The sequence below is a fragment of the Lissotriton helveticus genome, chromosome 11 (genome assembly GCF_964261635.1).
Source record: "Lissotriton helveticus chromosome 11, aLisHel1.1, whole genome shotgun sequence".
Lineage (NCBI taxonomy): Eukaryota > Metazoa > Chordata > Amphibia > Caudata > Salamandridae > Lissotriton > Lissotriton helveticus.
In genome coordinates, this window is record NC_136072.1 from 733,145,558 (window position 1) to 733,167,255 (window position 21,698).

Below are 21,698 nucleotides of genomic sequence, written 5' to 3' on the forward strand. Positions count from 1 at the left end.
TCTAGTAGCCAGTATTTTGGCAAAGATTTTTGCATCACTATTAATAAGAGAAATAGGCCTGTACGATCCCATCTCTTGTGGTGCTTTACCTTTTTTCAAAAAGAAAATAATTTGAGTTAAATTCCATGACCTAGGTGCTTGTTGCCCTTTACCAATAGCACTAATTACATCAGCGAATAGTGGTGATAATTCTTCAGTGCAATATTTATACATTTCCAAAGGAATAAGATCTTCCCCGACAGCTTTGCCCATTGCAAGGGATTTAATTGCTCCCCTAATTTCTAATGGCGTGATTTCGGCCTCTAATTGAGCCGATTGATCTGGACTTAAGTTATTGACTTTATTATCATCAATATAATTAGTAATACAGTCATCTAAGATAGCATTTTCCGGTGTATAAAGAGTTTGATAAAAAGAAGCAAACTGTTGTAGAATTGATTTTGGATCACAGAATAATTGATTATTGTCCCCCTTGATTTCTTTAACCATATTAATGGAGCGATCTTCCGCAACTTTATAAGCTAGTAATTTCCCGCTTTTATCTCCACTTTCATACTGTTCTAAATGATATTTTTTCAATTTATTAATGCTTTTATCCCTCAGAAGGTTTTTAATTGCAGTTCTAAGCTCAATTAATTTAAAGTTTAGATCTTCTAAGTTTAAAACATTGTTACAGATAGCAACAGATATCTGGAGTTCAATATCCCTAATTTCGTTTAACCTTTGTTGATTTAAAGTTCGAAATTCTTTGTTTTGTCGCCAAATATATTGTTGGGTAAATCCCCGTACGCTAGCTTTACACGAATCCCAGACTATCCATGGCAAGCTCGATTCTCTGTTAATGTCAATGAATTCTTTTATATGCTCTTTGAGCTGATTTATAAACATGGCGTCAGAAAATAAATAACGTGGAAAAGAGAAGGAGCGAGTAGTTTTTTCCTCAGTTATAAGTGTAAACGTTATAGAAATCGGGTTGTGATCAGATGTAACCCTTGGATGTATATCCATTGAGCAACTGCATTTATCAAGAATCAAGCCTGAGCCCCAAATCATATCAATGCGTGAGCATACCCTGTGTGCAGCAGAATAAAAAGTATATCCAGCTATCTCGGGATTTAGAAATCTCCATACATCTTTTAAAAGATGAGTTGCTGCCAAATCCACAATAGCAGCTCTAGTTTTCCTCATCCTTTGAAAAGCGTTTTTTCTTGTGATATCCAATTTATAATTCATTATGCAATTAAAATCTCCTAACACAATAATCTCCCCCCCCCATCCCAGTAGTTCCATATTAATTTGGTCAAAGATTAGAGGCTCATCTTGATTAGAAGCATAAACTCCACATATTGTAAGATTGAAATTTCCTAGCTTTATCTGCGCTATCGCCCATCTGCCAGCTTTATCGGTTATCGTCTTAGTTATTTCACATTTCAATCCTTTATGTTTTAAAATCGCTACTCCCCTAATTGAAGCATGAAAATCCGTGCAAACTATTGGATCAAATCCTAATTGTTTGATCAATTGTTTGTCTTTATAGGCAATATGTGTCTCAGTTAGAACTACTATTTGCGGGCTATACATCCTAAGTTCCTCATAGACAAGCCGGCGCTTAATTTTGTTGTTTAATCCTGACACATTCCAGGTTAAGCACTTTATTAAATGCATTCTAAATTATATATTTCCTTACCTATGTAGCCAAAAATAATCACAATCAGTGCTTTGTAAAACGTCTTAATTTTTTCTTTGTCATTTTTGTGTCCTTTGATGCATTTTTTACCCCAAACCATTACTTCCCCTAACCCACCCCACACTCTAGTACTACCTCCCCCCACCCCGTGTTTACCTGTGGATCCCCCCTTCCTGTTGACTGCCGTTCACCTGGCAGTCGGTGGGTGGATGGAACGCCAATCAAGTCCAGGTATTTATAATTAGTCCACACGACACAGTCACAGTATTGCGCATTTCACATTGTCTTAAATTTAACCTCTTCATTGTCATATAAGCACACATTTAATATCCCGCGAAAATTTTTTGTGTTTGACAAGAGACTGAAAAGATATTGACTTCAATATATCTAATTAGACTAATAGAACCACAAAAAAAAGGGGAAGTATAGCACCCCTATTACGCCAGTATTTACTTAGCATTAAACCTGAGCTCAAACATTACCCAGTTTTCCAAGAAGAAATTGCTTTTTCGACCTCATCTGTATCCAAAAAGAAATATGAACGACCATTTTTTATCACTTTTAGCTTTGCAGGTTCTTGCAGATAAGCTTGAAATCCAAGTTCTTTGATCGGATCTATAAACTGTTTTAGCTTCCATCTTTTCTCTAACGACTGTTTACTTAAATCCGATCTCACAAAAAAGGTTACTGACTCAATATTAACTGGGGTATTGGGGCGAGCTTTTAAAGAGATGGCTTGACGAAGCAGATAGTTACCAATGTAGATCAAAATGGGTCTTGGATCTTGTAATGCAGTTTTAAATCACACCTTCCAGTCTATATGCAAACACCATACCTATGAGGCCCCATTTTTAAGCTTGGAAAAAATGTGCACTCATTAAAGCATTTTTGTCAGCATACTTTTTATTACCAAAATAGATTCCTGAGAAACTCAACTGAAAGAACATGTTAATTTACATACACTTTGTTTTCCAATAATTATTTTGCAATTCTGGAATACGGATTTTGAATATACACATATGCTCCTCCAACATAAGTACTGGCCCCAAATATGACAGGCCTGCCGTCCACCATTTTATTTATCAGAGAAGAGTGCTTGCGCCATTCCCGATACACCCCCACTATGATTTCCTCATGCACAGCTGATGACTGGGCCTAGGAGAGAAATTGCTAAAGATTCTACTGGTGTGCGAGGTTGCAAAGATTACCCTCGTGAAATTCCAATAGTTATTGTGAATACTACAATTACTAACCGTCCTTTACAACATTTTCTTCATAGTGGTTTTCACATTAAAATTTGAACTTTTCTGCCCCATTCAAGTTGTATGAAATTAAAATTTGTAATTCTCAAGGAAAACTGTTTTTTAACTGATGAACCTTGGTTAGACCAATAACTGGGTTATACGCAAGACGTTGCTTGTTTAATAAAAACACTGCACACCCCTAGTTAAAAGTAAAAGATTCTCCCAACCGTTGAGGAAAAAATTCTAACTTTCCATTTTATTGGAATTTGGCGAAAAAGGAAAATTGGGTGCACAACATTTGGAAGTAAATAATGCTGTTTTGAGTGAGAGGCTACGCAAATTCATTAGTGTTAATTCAAAAATACATCTGTCTCGTGTTTTTTTTATTTAGTTAATGTATGGTGAAAAACAACACTTTCGACTGCTGTTTTTGACCCTGTTCCACAGTTATTACTTGCTTAGTGAATTGGGCGTGAGGAGTCATTCTGGAATTTTCACAGTGAATGTTGCAATTGCCTGCTTCCAGAGCTGATAATCCTTTGTGATGTTACTCATTCAGAGGGTAGCAAAGCCTGCTCGAAAATTCTGTCACGAGATGGCCACAGACAAGGAGCATGCAGAATGACTCGGCCACTGCACTGAAAGGGGACGCAGATTCACAGCAGAAGGCAACTTAATGACAATAGAACCAAAAACCATGAACCAGAGTTGTAGAAAAAGCCTGAGAAGCAAGGCGACAATACTCCCCTTCGTTACACATTGCCATATTTGTGGACAAGCACTGCTGCCGTTGTCTGCTTTTTTTGTTTCCTTGCATGGACGAATGCCCTCAGAGGGCTGACTGAAGAACCCTGTGCCACACTGGGGACTACAAGCAGCTGTGGGAAATACTTAACACCAACCCCATAGTGCACTGAGTGAGCACGTGCAAGTGAGCAACCATCTCCAAGGTAGTATGGGGGATTCCCAGCTACAATGTATATTTAAAAATAGGGAGAATCAATTTCATTGCACAGCACAATTTTCCAAGTGTATTGTATAAATAAGCCTTTGTTTTGGTAGTTCTGAACAGAAGCTTTAAACATATTTCAGTACTTCAGGCTCTGGCTCCCTGCACTCAAGTATTATACCCCTGTATCATCAAACCATGTATGTCATTATGAAAATTGTGCAGGGGTTCCTCCACACTGCCTTCAAGCCTGAATGGGCTGAAGATCCCACAGCCCAAAGACCACTGGCAATAGCTCGCTGTGCCCGCCAAGTTGGTGTTTTCCTTCCCTGGAAGCCCCTTTCTTCCAAAAAAAGAGTTTTGAGGTTGTTCAAGTTGTGATATATTTGTAGCCATCAAAAATGTGAACTGTTCACTTGTCACCTAACATTACTGGGCCTACTACACAGCCTCTCCGTTCTCGCTCAGGGAGATGGTATGGATCTTTATGGTGGGCATACGATGGCCGCCCTGACTGTGGCTTCCCGTTGAGCCAATGCAACAGCATGTTCTCAGGAACGTCTTGCTCCTCACTTGGGGGGTGCAACAGTTTGATCTGTCTTTTGAGATGGCCTGCTTGGCTGATGTGCTTGGCAAGAAGAATTTCCACTCACACACCCCATCAGACTTGGAGATCCGGTAGAAGGTTTCACCAGATCCCACAGGAATGCGCACCATGTCCCGCGGCCCTGCTGGGCTGTGCTGAGCTGAGCTGTTCAGGTTGAACGCAGAAGAGTACTTGCTGCTGGCCTGTCTCCTTTGGGAACACTGTGCTCTCAGGATGTTCTGGAATGCTTTCTTGAACTCCTGACTCGAGCATGGGTAGATGATCGGGTTAATACAGCTGTTGAAGTATCCGAGCCAAAATACTATTTTAAAAACTGTGTCAGAGGCCTTCATTGCTGGGAAGATGGATCCTGGAAAAAGAGAATGAAGTGTATTAGTTTTCCACTTATAGCAGAGAAATACATTTGCCATTGTTAGTGAAAATGAAGAGAAACACAATCAAGAAAAATGAGGTTTTGAAGTGGCATTATAATGTCACACGATCCTATTAGTGACCTTTTGCATCAATCACAAAACATAATTTAGAGCTAACCAAAGCACTACAACTGAATATCCTCAAGTACACTTGTGCATTGAGCGCTTGGCAGTTTAAAATAACAACGAGATTACAGCAGACCTATTCATACAATAATATAGCAGGGTATTAGCCACCATACCAAATCAAGAGCTAACTCCAGGTACAACATCACTCAATGAGAGCTACTTCCAGTTTCCACAATATTGTTAAAAATTGTCTATACAAACCCCTTTTTGTGCATGCATTGCAAATGCAAAATGTGTTTTTCACACTCAGTAATTACCAGGTGCAATACATTCCGTATCCCTAGAGTTTTCCCCTATACAATTTTAGCAGGTCAAAGCAGTTGAAATTTAGCGAGTGAAAATGGCTTGATAAGTATTGGGACATGCAGATATCAGTGTGGAAAGTACAAACACCCGCATGGTATTCTCAGTTTAGGCATAAACTTGCAATAGGTTTTATTTATCATACCCAATGAACTCGAATCCTTGGGGCATCATGTTGTCACTTTGGGTAAATAGCACATCACCCTCCAGTGCACCTTTATTCAGGCCAGAATAGCAGGAGAGGATACATCGTTTTAGAAGTAGACACATTACCCATTACCAGAGCCACTGGAATTATGCGATAGGAAAGGACCAAGGGGCAGATGTATCAAGGCAATTTTTAGTCGCAAACGCTGAGATTCGCAAAAAATCAGCATTTGCGACAAAAAATTAGCTAAATGGTGTGTATTAGGGAAATCGCATCGCAAAATTAAGGAATCGCAAAATTTGCGATTCCTTAATTTTGCGTAAGCATTTAAGGAATCACAAATTGCGATTCCTTAAATGCTATGCAACAAGCTATGCAACAAGCATTTAATTTTTGTGAATTCTCCTTAAGAAATCGCAAATTACCACCAACTTCAAGTTGGTGGTAATTTGCGATTTCTTTCACAAATACACTTTTTGGTATTTGTGTAGGTGCCATATGGCGCACATACATGCCCTTAGGGCATGTATGTGCGCCATATGCGCAGACATGTTTATTTCAGGGGTGCATCAGGGTGTCCTTATGACACCCTTGCACCCTTGAAATCATTCTCAATTTGCGATTCTCAAATTGCGAATCGCAAATTGAGAATAACTTTCCATTCATTCCTATGGGCCTCCTGGCCCATAGAAGTGAATTGGAAATTATTCCTTAATTGCGATTCGCAATATGCGAATCGCAATTAAGGAATTTTAAGAAATTGCAAAAAAATTGCGATTTTCTACATACATCCCTATTTGCAAATCTCAAATAGCGATGTCTAAAAAATCGCTATTTTAGATTCGCAAATCAGGATGTTGATACATCTGCCCCAAATCATACAGCTGCACTGACTCAATTATGCAAAGAGAAAACGCAAATTATGCGGCATAACATGTCACATTTACTGATAGCATTCTTTCATTATTTTGCCATTTTTACATGTTAACACTGTCTGGGTATTGGTTTAACCTTATTAGTGCCAGGTCAACACCCAAATAGAGACATCAGTAACTGAAAGGTGACCAGTAAACTTCTGCAAAGAGCTTTCCACTGCACAGCAATACTTGTAGCCATGCTTTTAATACCTTAAAATTCGCTTTGCCATGAGCCATTTTTTGTGTTAAAATCTGCAAATTATGGCGCAGATGATAGATTATTTGGTGAAAGCAACACATTAATTATTAAGCAGATTTCGCTGTGGCTGCTATACCGCATAATTCCAGTGACACTGGCCACTACCCATGGAAATCTAAGCAGCAGCTAGTGTGTCCTAGGTACTTGCAGCATCTGCAGTATGGGGACTTTTGAGTTCGAAGAGGAGTTTCTTTGAAGGTTTTCTCGATGGTGTTAAGGTGGCAGGCATCTGCCAGGTAAAGGGCCATGGTGGTGAAGCAGTGGGGTTCCAGAAGTCAGAATGCACAGATTCTGGAGGTGGTTTGTGGGTATCTGCATTCAGAGATTGTGTGGAGGGGTCAATCGCAAACAGGGATATGAACACCAGGATAGGGAACATCCTGGCCTGTGATGGACTGCGAGTCAGGCTTTGTTGATGTGGACGGTGTGGGTGAATCTTAATAAAGATTTGTAAAAAGTGTGCGTGGCAAATTTCAGGACTTTGAGTCTTCGAGTAGGAGGCTGTTGTATAGTGAAGCTAGAGATGAACATACTTAGATGGTGACTTAGGCGATGATGGTCTCACACTGCAGTTGAAAGGGACGATGAGATAGATTGAGGACACGAGGATAGGGGAGAACTGGGGCAGGTGAAAGACAGGGTGGATGCAATAGACTTGAGTGCATAGCACAGTGGCAAGGACATGCCCTTAGTCCTGAAAAAACTATGCTCTAGGGAGTGGGCGTCTCTCTAGCACTGGATGACAAAGAGACAAACATATTTAAGTTAGGAGAGAATCAAACTGAGGTGTATGCGTTTTTTTAGTAACAAGGTTCCCACTTTTAGCACAATGATGGCCATTAGAACCTCTATAGTTCAACTCTTTTATTATATGCATGGTACCTAATATTATTGTCAGAATGTTGTCTGAAATAAATAAATAAAATAAACAAATATATTGCCTCATTACAATTAGAAATACAAAATCTTCCATCCAATGAAAACAATATTTTTTTGCAAACGATACTTAGTTCACCATATTTATGTAAAATTATTTTTCTGCACACAATATTCTGACATTCAACCATTATCATAGTCTCTGTGTTTCAGTTTTTGAAGTTATTCTGTCAAATGTGTAAGGATATTGAATTGAATTAAGAAACATGCACCGGTTTGTGTTTTAGTGACGTTAGATGCCACTACGTATTTGTGGGTCCTTGGATATCAGGCGATCCTAACATAAAATGTACAATGTTTTTCTGACTCACCACATGTTATTTCCACAGCTGATAATACAGATCATTTGTTTGATGCCACAAGAAATATTAGTGCATCAGAAGGTCGAGAGGGAAAGGGGTTTACAAATAATTTGTCATCAAACATCAACTGAAATAACTTAGCTAATCAGTCAGCAGTCTGAACATTGTTGCTTCTTCATCAGCTTGATAGAATATACTTTAAGTTAGGCAGTATGTAATGGTTTTATGTTTTAATCCTTGTCAAATTCTCAAATTTTTTCCATACATAGGTCCAAACCTATATATTCTATTTCTTTTTTGAAATCCAAGTACTGTGAGCCTCTAATCCTTTTTCTTGGCCTGATTGCTTCCTTTGTTTCAAAATTCAGAGGAATTTGTATCAGAGCACCCATAACAAGGTATTCCGTTGTAGGAAACTTAATTTCTTGATGCAGAATGACCACTCTTTTTAATGAATAAGGAATGCATTATTTATTATATCCTTACAGCCCGCTGCCAAGGGCTATAGCAGCTGTTAATGGCCCTGAAGTTAAAGGCCTGAGCCTTAGGTGAGGGCCTATAATGAGGAAAAGGACCTTGTACATCAGGGGCCGTATTACAGATGGTGCCCTGGGGGCGCAATGGCAGGGGCATAACAAAGACCCCCGCAGTGCAGAGGGTCTCGAACTCCACTGGGCCCCATCAGCAAAGTATGCTGGCCTGAGAGCTCCTTAGTGAGCCGGAAGGGGGCCCCTCCATGTACTTTGCAGGGTTTCCCCCCTCGAGTTTCGTTACGCCACTGCGCAACAGGCGTTTGTGCCCACTTTGTGCGCCCCCGGGGCACTTTGGTATTATAGAAGGGGATGCAGAGGCTCGTGCGTCCCCTTCTAGAATACCGATGGCGCAGGCACACTTAAAGCACCACCACTATCTGTAGAGAGCCACCCGGCCTCAACCAAACATTGTAACCATATTATACACGCAGCCCTACACCCTCGGGGCGGGCTCGTCCCGAGGTATAAATAAACGGGCGGAAGACCGCTCGGGGTCTTTCCGGCACCAGCGAGTAACTCATCTCTGTGTCTCATTATTGCCGTGTAGCACCCACGTGCGAGGCCCTGACCTCGCACCTTACATTGGCGACGAGGCCGGTACTGTCCTCGCGCGTGCTGTGCCTCACTCAGCTGAAGTGTAGCTGCAGTCCCTCACCTCGCCTTGATCCGACTGCGGAGATCTCCGGCGCTGCCCGCCCTTCAGCCTGTGTCTCCGCTGCGGCCCACGCCTGCTCGAGACCCGCCCACGCGCCTCCTCCTCGGGAGCGTGTTCAGCCGGCGGGACTCGGCGCGTGCTCTGACCGGGTGAGTGCGCCCTCTCGCGTCACGCCTGCACGGCGTTTCCGCGGCCTAGCCAGGCCCCCCCTGTCTGAGCGCGCTCTGGGCCTTGATCTAGCGCGCTGCCTGACGCGCGCTGCCCCGGTGGGGGAGGGGCGAAGTCGAGCGACGGTGCACGTCTGCTCCAGGGCTGATCTGGCTGCCCTGCACCTTCCTACTGGCGTGGGACCTGCCTCATTTGACTCTACCCTGCCTCCACGCCTGTGGTTCAGTATAGGCCTCCTTCCCTCTGCAGCCAACAACCATTGGCGCATGAAAGAGTCAAGTGTGGTTATTTACATATATGTACCGGTGCACGTGCTCATAGCCTCAGCAAGGCAGTGATTCGCCTACCTCAGCTTCCACTGCTGCCCCGTACTTGCCTCTGCCCGGTGCCTAGACTGCTTCCCGGTCCCCCCAGGTACGCACGTGCTCGCATAAGGCGTGATGACTGACGTGTCGCAGGGAGCTGCGCAGGCGGCGCCAGCCACAAACCCTGGACCCGCAGGGCCAGCCCAGCAGCTCATCGTGAGACCACAGGTGAACAGTCATGCCCACACAGGAGTGGCTCCCATCCCGCCTTTCAGCGAAGCGGCTGACCCGGCGACTGCGGCTCCCCGATGGATGGCGTGGCTGGGCTGCCTCAACTTATACTTCAAAGGTACCTGGGAAACAGATGGCACGGTCATGAGGTATCTCCTCATCCTCTATGGAGGCCCCGAAATATATGACCTATTCGAGACCCTACCGAACACGGGCGAAGAAGATGACTACGATGCAGCGGTTAACGCCCTCAACGCACATTTTGACCCCCAACTAAATCTGGATTTTGAGAAGTTCAAATTCAAGAGGGCGTGGCAAACGGAGACCGAGTCGATGGACATGTACTACGCGAGACTGCGCCGCCTGGCCGCGAGCTGCCCTTTCACCAACCCGAGGGAGGAAATAAGGGATCAAATCATCATGGGTTGTCGGTCAAAACTGCTCAGGAAACTGATTCTCCGACAACCAGGAATATCCCTGGACGAGATACTTATCCTCGCTCGATCCCACGAACTCTCGGACGCAAGGGAGGAAGAGATGGAAACAGCGCTGCGATCCCCGATGGTGCGTCCGGATTCCCCCAAGATGGCGCCAATCAAAGAAGAAAGGGTGGACGCACTACAGAGACGGCCGCAGAACAATCGCCCGCGACAGTGGCAGCCGCGAGACGCTCAATGTGCCTACTGCGGGGAGGAACACCCAACGAACGCGACATGCAGTGCAAAAGGAAAAACCTGCCTGAAATGCGGGCGCATGAACCACTTCGCAGTGGTGTGTCAAGGTGGAAGATACAAGCCCAACGCCCTGAGATCCCGAGGGGGATATGGAAGAAGATCTGTGACGCAAAGAGTGAGACAGTTATCGCTGGAACCAGAACGTCCTCCCCCAGACAGCCAGGCTCAGGAATGGAGACCATACAACGAAGATGATGAGGACGACGAAGTGTATGTAATATCCTACGTCAGCAGAGTATCCACCAGAAGAAGGCCTCCACCCATGTGCACCGTGTCGGTAGAAGGGACTGAAATGCGAGCGCTCATAGACATAGGAGCATCAGTGAACGTGATGGACTCTGAACAATATGAGAAGATGTCGCCCAAATCAACGCTGGCACCATCCAGCGCGCGTATATATACCTACGGGGGCACCGACCCTCTACCTCTGAGAGGAGTCATCAGCACTGTCATCGTCAACGGCGACTACTCAACAGAAGCTCGATTCCACATCACGGAAGGAAAGAAAGGCACACTCCTCAGCTGTCACACGGCTGAAGATCTAGGGTTAGTGTTCTTTGCCAACCAGGTCCACCAATCCCACGCAGACAGCATTCTACAAGAATTCCCATCGCTTTTAGCGGCCTGGGGGAACTAAAAGGAAAGAAAGTACGACTACATATCGACACCACAGTGCGTCCAGTTGCTCTAAGGCACCAGAGGGTGCCGTTCAACCTCAGACCACAAGTAGAGGCTGAACTCAAACGACTGGAGGACCTCGGAGTAATCGAAAAAGTTTCCGGACCGACCCCCTGGGTGTCACCCCTTGTCGTAGCGCCGAAACCCAAGCAGCCTGGCGCTATCAGATTATGCGTTGATATGAGACTTCCCAACGTGGCTGTGAAACATGAGCGCCACATCACGCCGACGATGGACGACATTATCGCCGACCTAAATGGAGCCAAGTGGTTCACCAAGTTAGATCTCAATGCGGGATACCACCAACTGGAGCTCGAACCGGAGAGTCGGTACATAACAACTTTTTCAACTCACGTCGGGCTGCGGAGATATAAAAGGCTAAGTTTCGGTGTCTCCTCTGCCGCGGAGGTGTTTCAAAACGCGATCAGAGAGGTACTGTCGGGGTTGAGTGGGGTCATCAACCTGAGCGACGACATACTCATCTACTCGAATACACTAGAGGAACACCACGCTCATCTAAGAGCCACACTGCAAAGGCTGGCGGACCAAGGACTAACCTTGCACAAGGAAAAATGCGCCTTCTACCAGGAAGCGGTCGACTTCTTCGGATATACTTTCACCAGGGACGGTCTAAAAGTGGACCCGAAAAAGGCGGAGGCCTTACAGAACGCGAGCACCCCACGAAACCCATCTGAAGTGCAGAGCTTTCTCGGCATGGCCACCTACTGTGGCCGATTCATCCCCAACCTGGCCGCCCTGGCAGAACCCCTGAGGGCGCTCACGCTCCAGGATCAGGAATGGGAATGGACGTGCCTGGCAAATCAAGCTTTCCACAACATTAAGGCGAGCCTCCTAGACAAGGCCGTGATGGCGTATTTTCAACCACGAAGGAAGACAGAGCTCATTGTGGACGCTAGCCCAGTCGGTCTGGGAGCCGTGCTGCTGCAAGAATACGGCAAGGACGAGTGGAAACCCGTGGCCTACGCCAGCAAGGCGCTCACTGACACTGAGACCAGATATGCTCAAATTGAGCGAGAGGCCCTTGTCATCAAGTTGGCATGCCAGCACTTTCATCTATACCTGTGCTGCCAGACTTTACTGTTGTAACTGATCACAAGCCACTGCTGCCACTCTTCACAGGCTCCTCCAGGCTCGCGCCCCCGCGCATCGAGAGGTGGGTGGTCCAACTTCAAGGCTACAACTTCACCCTGGTGTTTCGTCCTGGGGCCCACAACCCCGCAGATTATCTGTCCAGACACCCGGATGTGACAAAGAAAGCACTCCCGCTCGCCGACGGACAAGGAGTTGAGGAATTCGTCCACATGATAACTCAAGCGGCGTGCCCAGAATCACTCTCGCTCCAGGAGATAGGGGAAGCCACCAATGAAGACGAAACACTGTCGCGAGTGAAACGAGCCCTCGCGGACAACAGCTGGGCCAGATTCCTAGACGGAGTTCAGGGTTTGCGACCAGAGGTGAGCCATGCCCGACAACAGATGTGGCAGATCCGACATGAATTCAGCGTAGGAGACGAAGGAGTCGTGCTTCGAGGCCATCTAATCGTTGTGCCCGAGAGCCTTCAGAAGCATATGCTGACCATAGCGCACGTAGGCCACCAGGGCATGGCCAAAACAAAAGCACGGCTACGACACAAAGTCTGGTTCCCGGCCATGGACAACATGGTAGATGAAATGGTGAGATCATGCCATGCCTGCGCAATCACAGGGGGAGATCAAGCGCCCGCCCCTGTCATCACAGAAGACGCACCCCAAAACCCATGGACTCACCTGAGCATCGATTTCGGAAGCTTCCCTGATGGTCGCCACACATTGGTAGTGGTGGACTCGTTCTCGAAATTCCCCATGGTAGAGGTCGTCCCGTCAATTGCGTTTTCTCAAGTCAGAAAAGCTCTAGATCGAATCTTCGCAACGATGGGACTCCCAGAAGAAATAAAATCGGACAAGGGACCACCGTTTCAAGGACGAGAATTCCAAGCATACCTCGACAACCTCCGAATAAGACACCGGAAAATAACACAGCTATGGCCTCAAGCGAACGGGGAAGTCGAAAGACTTATGAGAACCATTAATAGAGCACTCAGGATTGCAGCAGACAATGGGACTGATCCAGAGGTTGCCCTAGATCAATTCCTAAGTGCTTACAGACAGACACCACACAGCACCACCAAGTGCGCCCTGGCACATGTGCTATTCAAAGGAGCGCCCCGAGGCAATATACCGTCAGCATCCACCTGGATGCCCGAAGAAAGAGACAGTGAAGCCATTCAGTCACGCAGAATCATTACCAACCAGAAGGCGAGCGTGACACGACATGCTGTGCAGCCAACAATACGAGAAGGAGACTGCGTGGTGGTCCATGATCGTCATCCAGGGTGGAAGTTCCGGACCCCGTATGAGCCAGAGAGGTGGAGAGTGGAAAAGGTACAAGGGACCATGGTGACAGCGCGCCGAGGCCGTCAGACAGTCACCCGGAAAGTATCCTGCTTCAAGAGAGTGAGGGAGCCGGACGGCCATCCCGAGACCATCATTGAAGCCACACCCCCTGAGATGGAGGTCCAAGATGAGGAAGGACGGGGAGCGGGGGCTCCCGCTCCTCCGCTGAAGTCTGCGGAGACAGGATGAAAGCAACAACCACCACAATGAGCCTCCAGACCCTGCGACCCAACCCCCGTCTCCGACGAGAAGTGCCAACGCAATACCGGCTGGGGTTGTTGGCTCCCCAGTTGGCCGCAACAACCGATACCACCTGAGACCCAATCCGGGACCAAGTCAGAGACTAAGAGACTTCGCCTGGGCATCACCCTAGCCATTGATTTGACTGTTTGTAACGAACTAAATTGAAGGAGAGATGTAGAGAGCCACCCGGCCTCAACCAAACATTGTAACCATATTATACACGCAGCCCTACACCCTCGGGGCGGGCTCGTCCCGAGGTATAAATAAACGGGCGGAAGACCGCTCGGGGTCTTTCCGGCACCAGCGAGTAACTCATCTCTGTGTCTCATTATTGCCGTGTAGCACCCACGTGCGAGGCCCTGACCTCGCACCTTACACTATCAACAGAAGGTGTTCCCTCATTTGCACAAGGGCGTGCCCAATTCAAATGAGGAAATTCCTTTTACTCTGCGCCCACACCTTATTACAGACTTGGCGCAGAGTCAAAGAAGCCCTCAGGAGGCGCACTGGCAGTGCGACATTTAAAAAGGTGGCGCACTGTCAGTGTGCTTCCTGACAGCAGCCCTCTTCAGGGAGTAAAGGGGATCCCATGGCCCCCCCCAGACATCACCTTGCAGGCGGGTGAAGTCACTGACTGCACCCGCCTGCAAGGGGATCTCTAAACCTCTTTGAAAGTGCAGGCGGATGCAGGATGCCGCCTGCATTCCGAAAACACGGAGCGTCTGCTCCGTGTTTTCACATGAAAGCGCTGCCCACAGGACAGCGCGAGTTCGCAGCTTCCCTGGGGGCAGCACATACACCATAATGGGGCGCATTATCACTGTTTGCGCCCTGCGCAACCTTTTGAAAGGTGAACCTGCCCCAAACAGTGATAATGTGTAATCCGGCCTGTGGTATTTTCTTTGTACAGTAAATACCCCTCAGTTGTAAAATAAAGAATTAGGTACACTATTGGGTATTTTCCACTCAAAATTTCATATGCGTGAGTTTGAGCTGCCGCAATTGACAGGGAGATTTTATGTACATCAGTATTTGAAACAACGATCTCTGCAAAAACAAGAATTTGTGAACTGCCTGGAATTTACTATCCCACTCACATTCAGGACTCTACAGAAACAGAGCAACATGACCTCTGTCGTGACAGTAACAGAATAATCCCTGCTTTGGATGCGTAGAGTACCACCACATCATGTAATTTTTATTGCGTCTCCAGGGGAGAGATTATGATAAGTTTTCCCTTTAAAAAAACGCAAAAAAAGGATATTTGCCACGTATGAGGATCTTTCCGTCTAGGCTTGCAAGAAAGTCTGTCAAATTAAATACATGCAAGTATTATGTTAAGTAGCTCACAAGGTTAAGGAGCTACTGCAGATAAACTAGGTATAGAACTTAACTAAAACAAGTGGTTGCAGGTGGGGCCCATCACCACCTATTTTTGGGGATCAGCACTTACGTTTCCTCATCAGGCAGTAGACAATGAGCAAGAGAAAGGCAAGCACAAACGGAACAAAGCAGGATGAACAGAAAGACTGATCAGTGACAAAAGGAGAAAGCAGGTATGAAAAAGAACTTGCAAGAGTGAATTAAAGAGGCAGGTAGTGTGTTACGGTGGGAAAAAAAAAGAGTCTTGAGGTGGAATCAAAACCATGCAGCCTTGATATTCGGCAAACTCGACACTCATCAGTGCCAACTTTAGGCTTTTAAGAAAAACTTTGGGCACCGGCACATACCATTTTACAAAGTAAGCACTGCTCAGATCATCTTTTTGAGTCCCAGAACATGTTGGACTTTTTCACAAAATGGTCAATACATTGGTTGTTATTTAACATTCATTACTGCACATTAAAAGCACAAACAGGAAACAACTAATAATCGAGCAAAATATGAGAGTACAATCTGCTCTATAAAAGAACCATTACAACCAGGTACAGCTATTAAGTGAACAATTGAAACAAGAGAAACATTCAATGTCTGCTTCACAAATGTGCTCAGTTGGCACATCTCAAATAGCTGAAACAAATGGCTGTAGCTTTTAACAAACGTACCTATTATGTATGTGTCACGAGGAAAATCAATTTGTGGTTTCTTCTACACACATTAAATATTATAATAGTGTGAGGAACTGGCCCACTCAGTGATAACTTGCCCTAACATGTCAGTTTCGGAAAGCCTCCTCAACAATGTCAGTCCAGATCAACAATCACAGCTATTTGGACATTAAAGTTCTCGTGCCTTGGGCCAGAGGAAAAACACAAAAGAAAGACATTGAACAAATCTGTAGAAATGGGAAGTTCAAGTTCATGCTAAATTAAACTGTGGTGCGCCTTATCGTATCTATTTATTAGTGGGGGGTCGTCAACTTAAGCTGTGACCATTTTAAAACATTCAAGTATCTATTTCAAGACCCAAAAGCAGAAAAAGAAGAAAGTAAAGCACAGAAACGTGTTAAACAGTGGCACTCGAGTATTCATTCATCATCTAGCAGTGAGGGGAAATGTTGTGTATACATTATGAAAAGCAGGAGTTCAATCAAGGAGGAAGCATACTAGTGCCCTAAAGGAAGTGCGTGGCCTATCAGTTAAGGCTGAATCATCCTTTTTGGGGTGAACCCAAGAGTTATGTTGCATTTAATTGATCCCTAACTGTATAGGCACAGACAACAATGTTTGAGACGGAGAACCTCTGCAGAAGTGCAGATCTGGGGCCTGATGTACAAAACTTATATTTATCAATTCCTGAATTGCAACTAATACAAATAGCTAAATATGACTTATGTACCTTTTCTGTAGGCAGTTAGTGAGATGTAAGTATTGTTCATGTTTAAATATCGAAGCAAAATTTGTGAATCAATTTGAGTCGTAAATTGCGGCTGTCATACGGGCAGTGAGTGATGGCCTCACCTATTTCAGGAAGTACATTTACTTTCAGCTGCAGAGTAGAAAGAGAACTTCTGTCACATCACAGGAGGATTTGTAACTAACATGTACAGTCAGGAGCAACGTGGGGAGGTAGGCAGGAGCAGGAAGTGCAAATTTAGCGACCAAGAGTTAGAATGTTTTGTGGAGTCTCTGAACAGTGAAGCTCTTTGGGTAATCTCCGATGTCTGTTCCTGAGGCTACAAAAAGCAACAAGCATTTGCAATGCAATCTGTCTCGCCTTTGGGACCTTATATGTATTTAGCTATGCAGCACATCAGCCGGGGTGCTGAAACATCTATTGTTTTTTAACATGGAGGGAAAGTAGGCACCAAACTGCGTGACACTCCAGGTATGGGAACACATGGAGAGAAAAATTGCCTTTCAGCAGAAAATGGTATAGCCCAAGCTCTGTTTTTAATATAAAATCAGGGCCTTTGGTGGTCATGTCACTGAAAATACAAGATTTGAATTTTTTTTATTGTCTACGGGTGCTCGTGTACGATCATTTCTATGGACTGGAATCTAGAGAATATTAAGTGATTCTGGTATTTCACTGACCTCTGCTGGTCGTTTTCTATCCAGAAAGTTAAATAAAGGTATTTGCCAGAAACATTTGAAAAAATAAAGTTCCGCAGCAGAAAGAAATTCTGGTATTTTACTTACCTCTGCTGGTAGTTTTCCATCAAGACAGTTAAATAGAGGCAGTTTGACAGACAAAAAGTCCCTAAGCGGAAGCAGACAAGTCCTAGTGCTGATCTCCAGAGCCCACAAAGTACATACACATATAAGTATATACTAAAGTATGTACAAGAGGTCTTGAATACTCGACCTAAAAATGGACCAGTATACAGCAAAGACATAAAGCTGTGGGTGTTACCAAGAGGTGTGTAGAAGAAATAAGTGATGGTACAACTTGTGTTCCCCCACCAAGGAGAACGTAGAAACAAGAAGACAGGAGGTTGCAGCTACAGAAAGGGAACTAACTACCGAGACACAACTTCTATACTTTTGTAAGAATTCATTGAGATCAGCTTCCAGCCTGATGTCATTCCTGGAGTATCTAATAATAACAGATTTAATAACACAGTAGAGGGACTTTGTTTTTATAATAAAATGCCACCCTATGTATTGCATATATATTTTATGGTGCAAATATAAAAGATGTATTTCTACTGAATGCACAGAGAACAATCTGTCCAAAAGGTCATTAGTGATTCATAGGAGCACCCATCTCCATATCAAATGAAGCTCCCACCTGCACTGAATCTCTAAACAGAAATTCTACATAAATCAAATTTACTGACAAAATATGGAAACCAATGCGCATTTATGCACTCAGGAATACAATACGAGAGGCACATAATGATGTAGTGAGTGCTGAAAGAGGTACAATCACTTCACACAGCATAATTGCAAAAAGACAGGAGACAGGAGACAAGGCTTCCTGCATATCAAAGAGATGACCAGACTATAAGTCTGCCTTGTGGAGGCCGGTAAGCAAGTGAAGAATGTCACGTCTGGGACATGGCTGCTGAAATACAAGCTACTTTAGATCGTTTGAATATTGAGAGCTCTACTGAAGACATTGAAGTGTCTAATGGCCAATAATGACTGGTACAAGCATTCTGCTTCAAGAAGGTGATCCCTGTGATTGCATTCCAAATGGAAAACTTTTTTTTTCTAAAGCAGTTGTGTTCCTTAAAAGAAGCATTTATGCTTTTAAAAAAAAAGGTTTGGTGTGTTGAAAAACTTCAGGGGCAACAGACAGTTGTCCGCTGCACATCTACCTGCTCCCACTGAGTCTGCCACCCCGATTCTCAAAGGGGAAGAGTTTCAAAGGGGACCGCTTACTCTTAGTAAATCAGTTACTACTTCTTTTAAGGATCCAGTAACTGGTCAATGGTTTGTGACCTAAATTGAGGTTGCAAACCATTGATATATTCTTTACCAAATCACAATATGGGAGGCATGCCCCTTATATGCCCTTTCCAAACTGCAATTCAGTGTGAGTCACAGAACCCATTTTATGAAACAGAAAAGACCCAAATCACAAAGAGCCTGCGCGGGGGCTCCACAGTCGTGGCGGAATCGCTGCACTGCAGTTCTAATTGCAGAGATTCCGCGATGACTGTGGAGCCTCGCCACAGTTGCCGAAGCCCTTTGTGAATCAGGCCCAAACACGTTTTTGACTCGTAAAATGAGTTTTGTAAATTAGAAATAACACTTTTGCAGTCACAAGTCCTTTGATTTTGCAACTAGTGGGGTATGTCACCAATGAAAAGTTTAGTACGCCAGGGCATATGTACCCTATTACAAATCAGCTGGTTATTCTGATGTGGCCAATAATATGAGTTACTGACACTTTTTCAAGATTCATGGCTATGTTGCGGAATAAGTGTGTTTAATCAGAATACTTGAGCAGCTGAAAGCAGCAGAAATTTCCTTTCGAAACAAAGGGACAACATTGCGAATTATTAGAGTAATCAGGTGTGGAACTACCAATTTGCATGGCAATTCCCCATTTCTTTAGGTACCCTTAAGGTACACCTCATAATTATCACCTCCTGCTCAGAATCACAGATGACCCCAGTATGGGAAACATCCTTCACGCCGGAGTCACAACAACCTGCCTGTACAACGCAGTCACTACTAACTGCAAGGTTGCCACATGTTACTTTGCCATGTCATCTATAACAAAGACTTGTTTTAGCGGGCACGCTGTTGGACTTGAGAGAGCGCAAATCAAGAAAAATATAGAAGTGCACCATATTTACAAGCACGTTGTATTAGTTCAGTAAAATTTATATAAGAGTGTCGAATCTATAGAGTGAAAATACATAAGAGTGTTTAATTAAAATAGAATACTTATATCAAGTGTGAAAATCTAATGTAGATGTTTGTAGTGATGTTAGAATGATGTTGAAATCCTATGTTATGTGGCGGTGGTAGGGGAAAATGTAATTCTGCTAAACGTAGAAATGTGTAGGCCACATGGCAGTTCACATAGAGTACAAGATGCTGTTTCATATAATCATTGTGTGTAATAAGTTAGAATACTGTTTAGAAGAAATTAAATGTTTTACAGAGTGCACAGGCCCTTTCATGTAATTCTAATAGGCCTGAATAGACAAAGTCATTTCTTTTGACCTGCATGTGCTCGTTAGAGAAAGGTCGTGTTAGGCACAAACTGTGGAGCCTGTTCGAATGGTTTACGACTTGGAAGATACGGTGGAGGCCGGAATTTGGGGCCCACAGTACAAGTGTCTGTTTGCAGGTGCGAGGAGGTTTTAATCAAGAGAGTGATGAATAGACTTTTGTTCAAGAGAGCCAGGCACAGGCCTGGAGGAGTCTTCAGGAATTTCCTGGGGGTACCGTCTTGCCGGAGAGGAGCCTGGGAAGCAAGGTCAACTCTAACGAAGGGTCCAGAGGAGTACCAGCATGGAACATACCAGAACCAACACCACGTGAGGGGCGTCTCTAAGGGGCGTCTCCAAAGGGCGTTTCCATTGTAAATGTGATTTTGTATTAGGGACAGTACCCCAGGGTGGAGTTAAGGCAGATGATCTGAGGAACCTAAGAGAGCGGATGGGTAGGCAGATAGGGAACTGCGAGACATCGTTTTTGAAACAAAGACTAGGGGAAGTGTGTGATCTTCTTTGGAAGTCACCACTGCTGACACCTTTTTAGGTTAAGATCTTGCTAAGTAGGGATGTCACTTAGTTTAGTGTAGGGACAGTCTAATCTGATTTCTTTCCTTTCTGTAAATGACTCATAAGCTACAGCTTGTGTCTATTCTTGCAACTTTGATGATTTTTGAATTGGTTTTGGTAATATTATTCTGCCGACTAAGAGCATTTAGAAAATTCATGTTTGTATTGATACCCGTATATCTTTTGAACCTTATATTGAGATGTTTGTATCTCCAGTTAAGTTTGGCTTTGTAATAAACTTTTAAACTTTTTAAGCTTAATTGGTTCTTTGGAGTGGAGTAAGTTATTAACTGATTGACCTAGTAGTGGATTGCCTTTTACTCTATGACAGGTGCCAACGGTTCAGTCGACCGGAGTTGGGATCTAGATCTATAACAATAGACCAGAAATCCCGCGTTAACAGTTGGTAGCAGAGTGAGGATGGTTACCTTCTTGAGGAAGGTGATCTAGACTAGGTTAAGTTTACCCCAAGGTCCCTAGAAATCGAGAGGTGGCCCGCCGAAGAGGGTGCTGACGGCGCGAGAGAAAAGCAGCAGAATCGGACGAGAGTGAGTATAACAAGGGTCATGCGTGGACAGATTGCGGTGTTTTGTGTTGTATTTGTAGTGTAATGTCATGCGGAGTTGAATGCCTGTAGAGTGAATGAGAGAGGGTTGTGAGCGCGCGCAACCTGGCAGACTGGTAAACTGGTAACCTGGGAAACGGGGGAACCGGTGAACTGGTGAAAATCTTAAGTTCGGGGAAGAGCTTAAGTGGTTCGGGTGTATCGAACATCCAGAGTAGTTGTCGACCAGAGAAAAGGGGGTCATGAGGTACCATTGATCGCCCGCAGGACCGAGATAGGGGGAATGCAAGAGTGAGTGTGTGGGTAACGGACGCAGGTCGAAAGTTACCGTGTGCAAGTAACCTATCAGAGAAGGCGATTGTCTGGACGTACACGGAAAGACATTTCGTCAGTTAAGGTGACAATTACAGGTAGACTGTGGACGTACAGTCAAGGAAAGTGATCGCTTGGTCGGAAGTAATCATTTTCCAGAGTATGAATGGGACGCATGCATGACCGGGAGACGAGCGGAGAAAGGAGGGGAACTGCTGTGAAAGGGGGACGAGTGACGTCAGTGAGAGCCGCGCTGTGATAGGGCGGTCGGTGTGTACAGCCGCGCTGAGACGAGTGAC

The 21,698-nt window shown here is 44.7% G+C and overlaps 1 protein-coding gene across 1 annotated transcript in view; it reads right to left on the reverse strand.

Annotated features, from left to right (window-relative positions):
- Positions 1-2,583: 2,583 nt before the first annotated feature.
- ADRA1A (adrenoceptor alpha 1A) overlaps positions 2,584-21,698 on the reverse strand; it is a 664,994-nt gene continuing 645,879 nt past the window's right edge. The window contains exon 2 of the mRNA XM_078666616.1: positions 2,584-4,836. Coding sequence (XP_078522742.1) covers positions 4,322-4,836 — 515 coding nt within the window. The 3' untranslated portion in view covers positions 2,584-4,321. The remainder of the gene's footprint in view (positions 4,837-21,698) is intronic.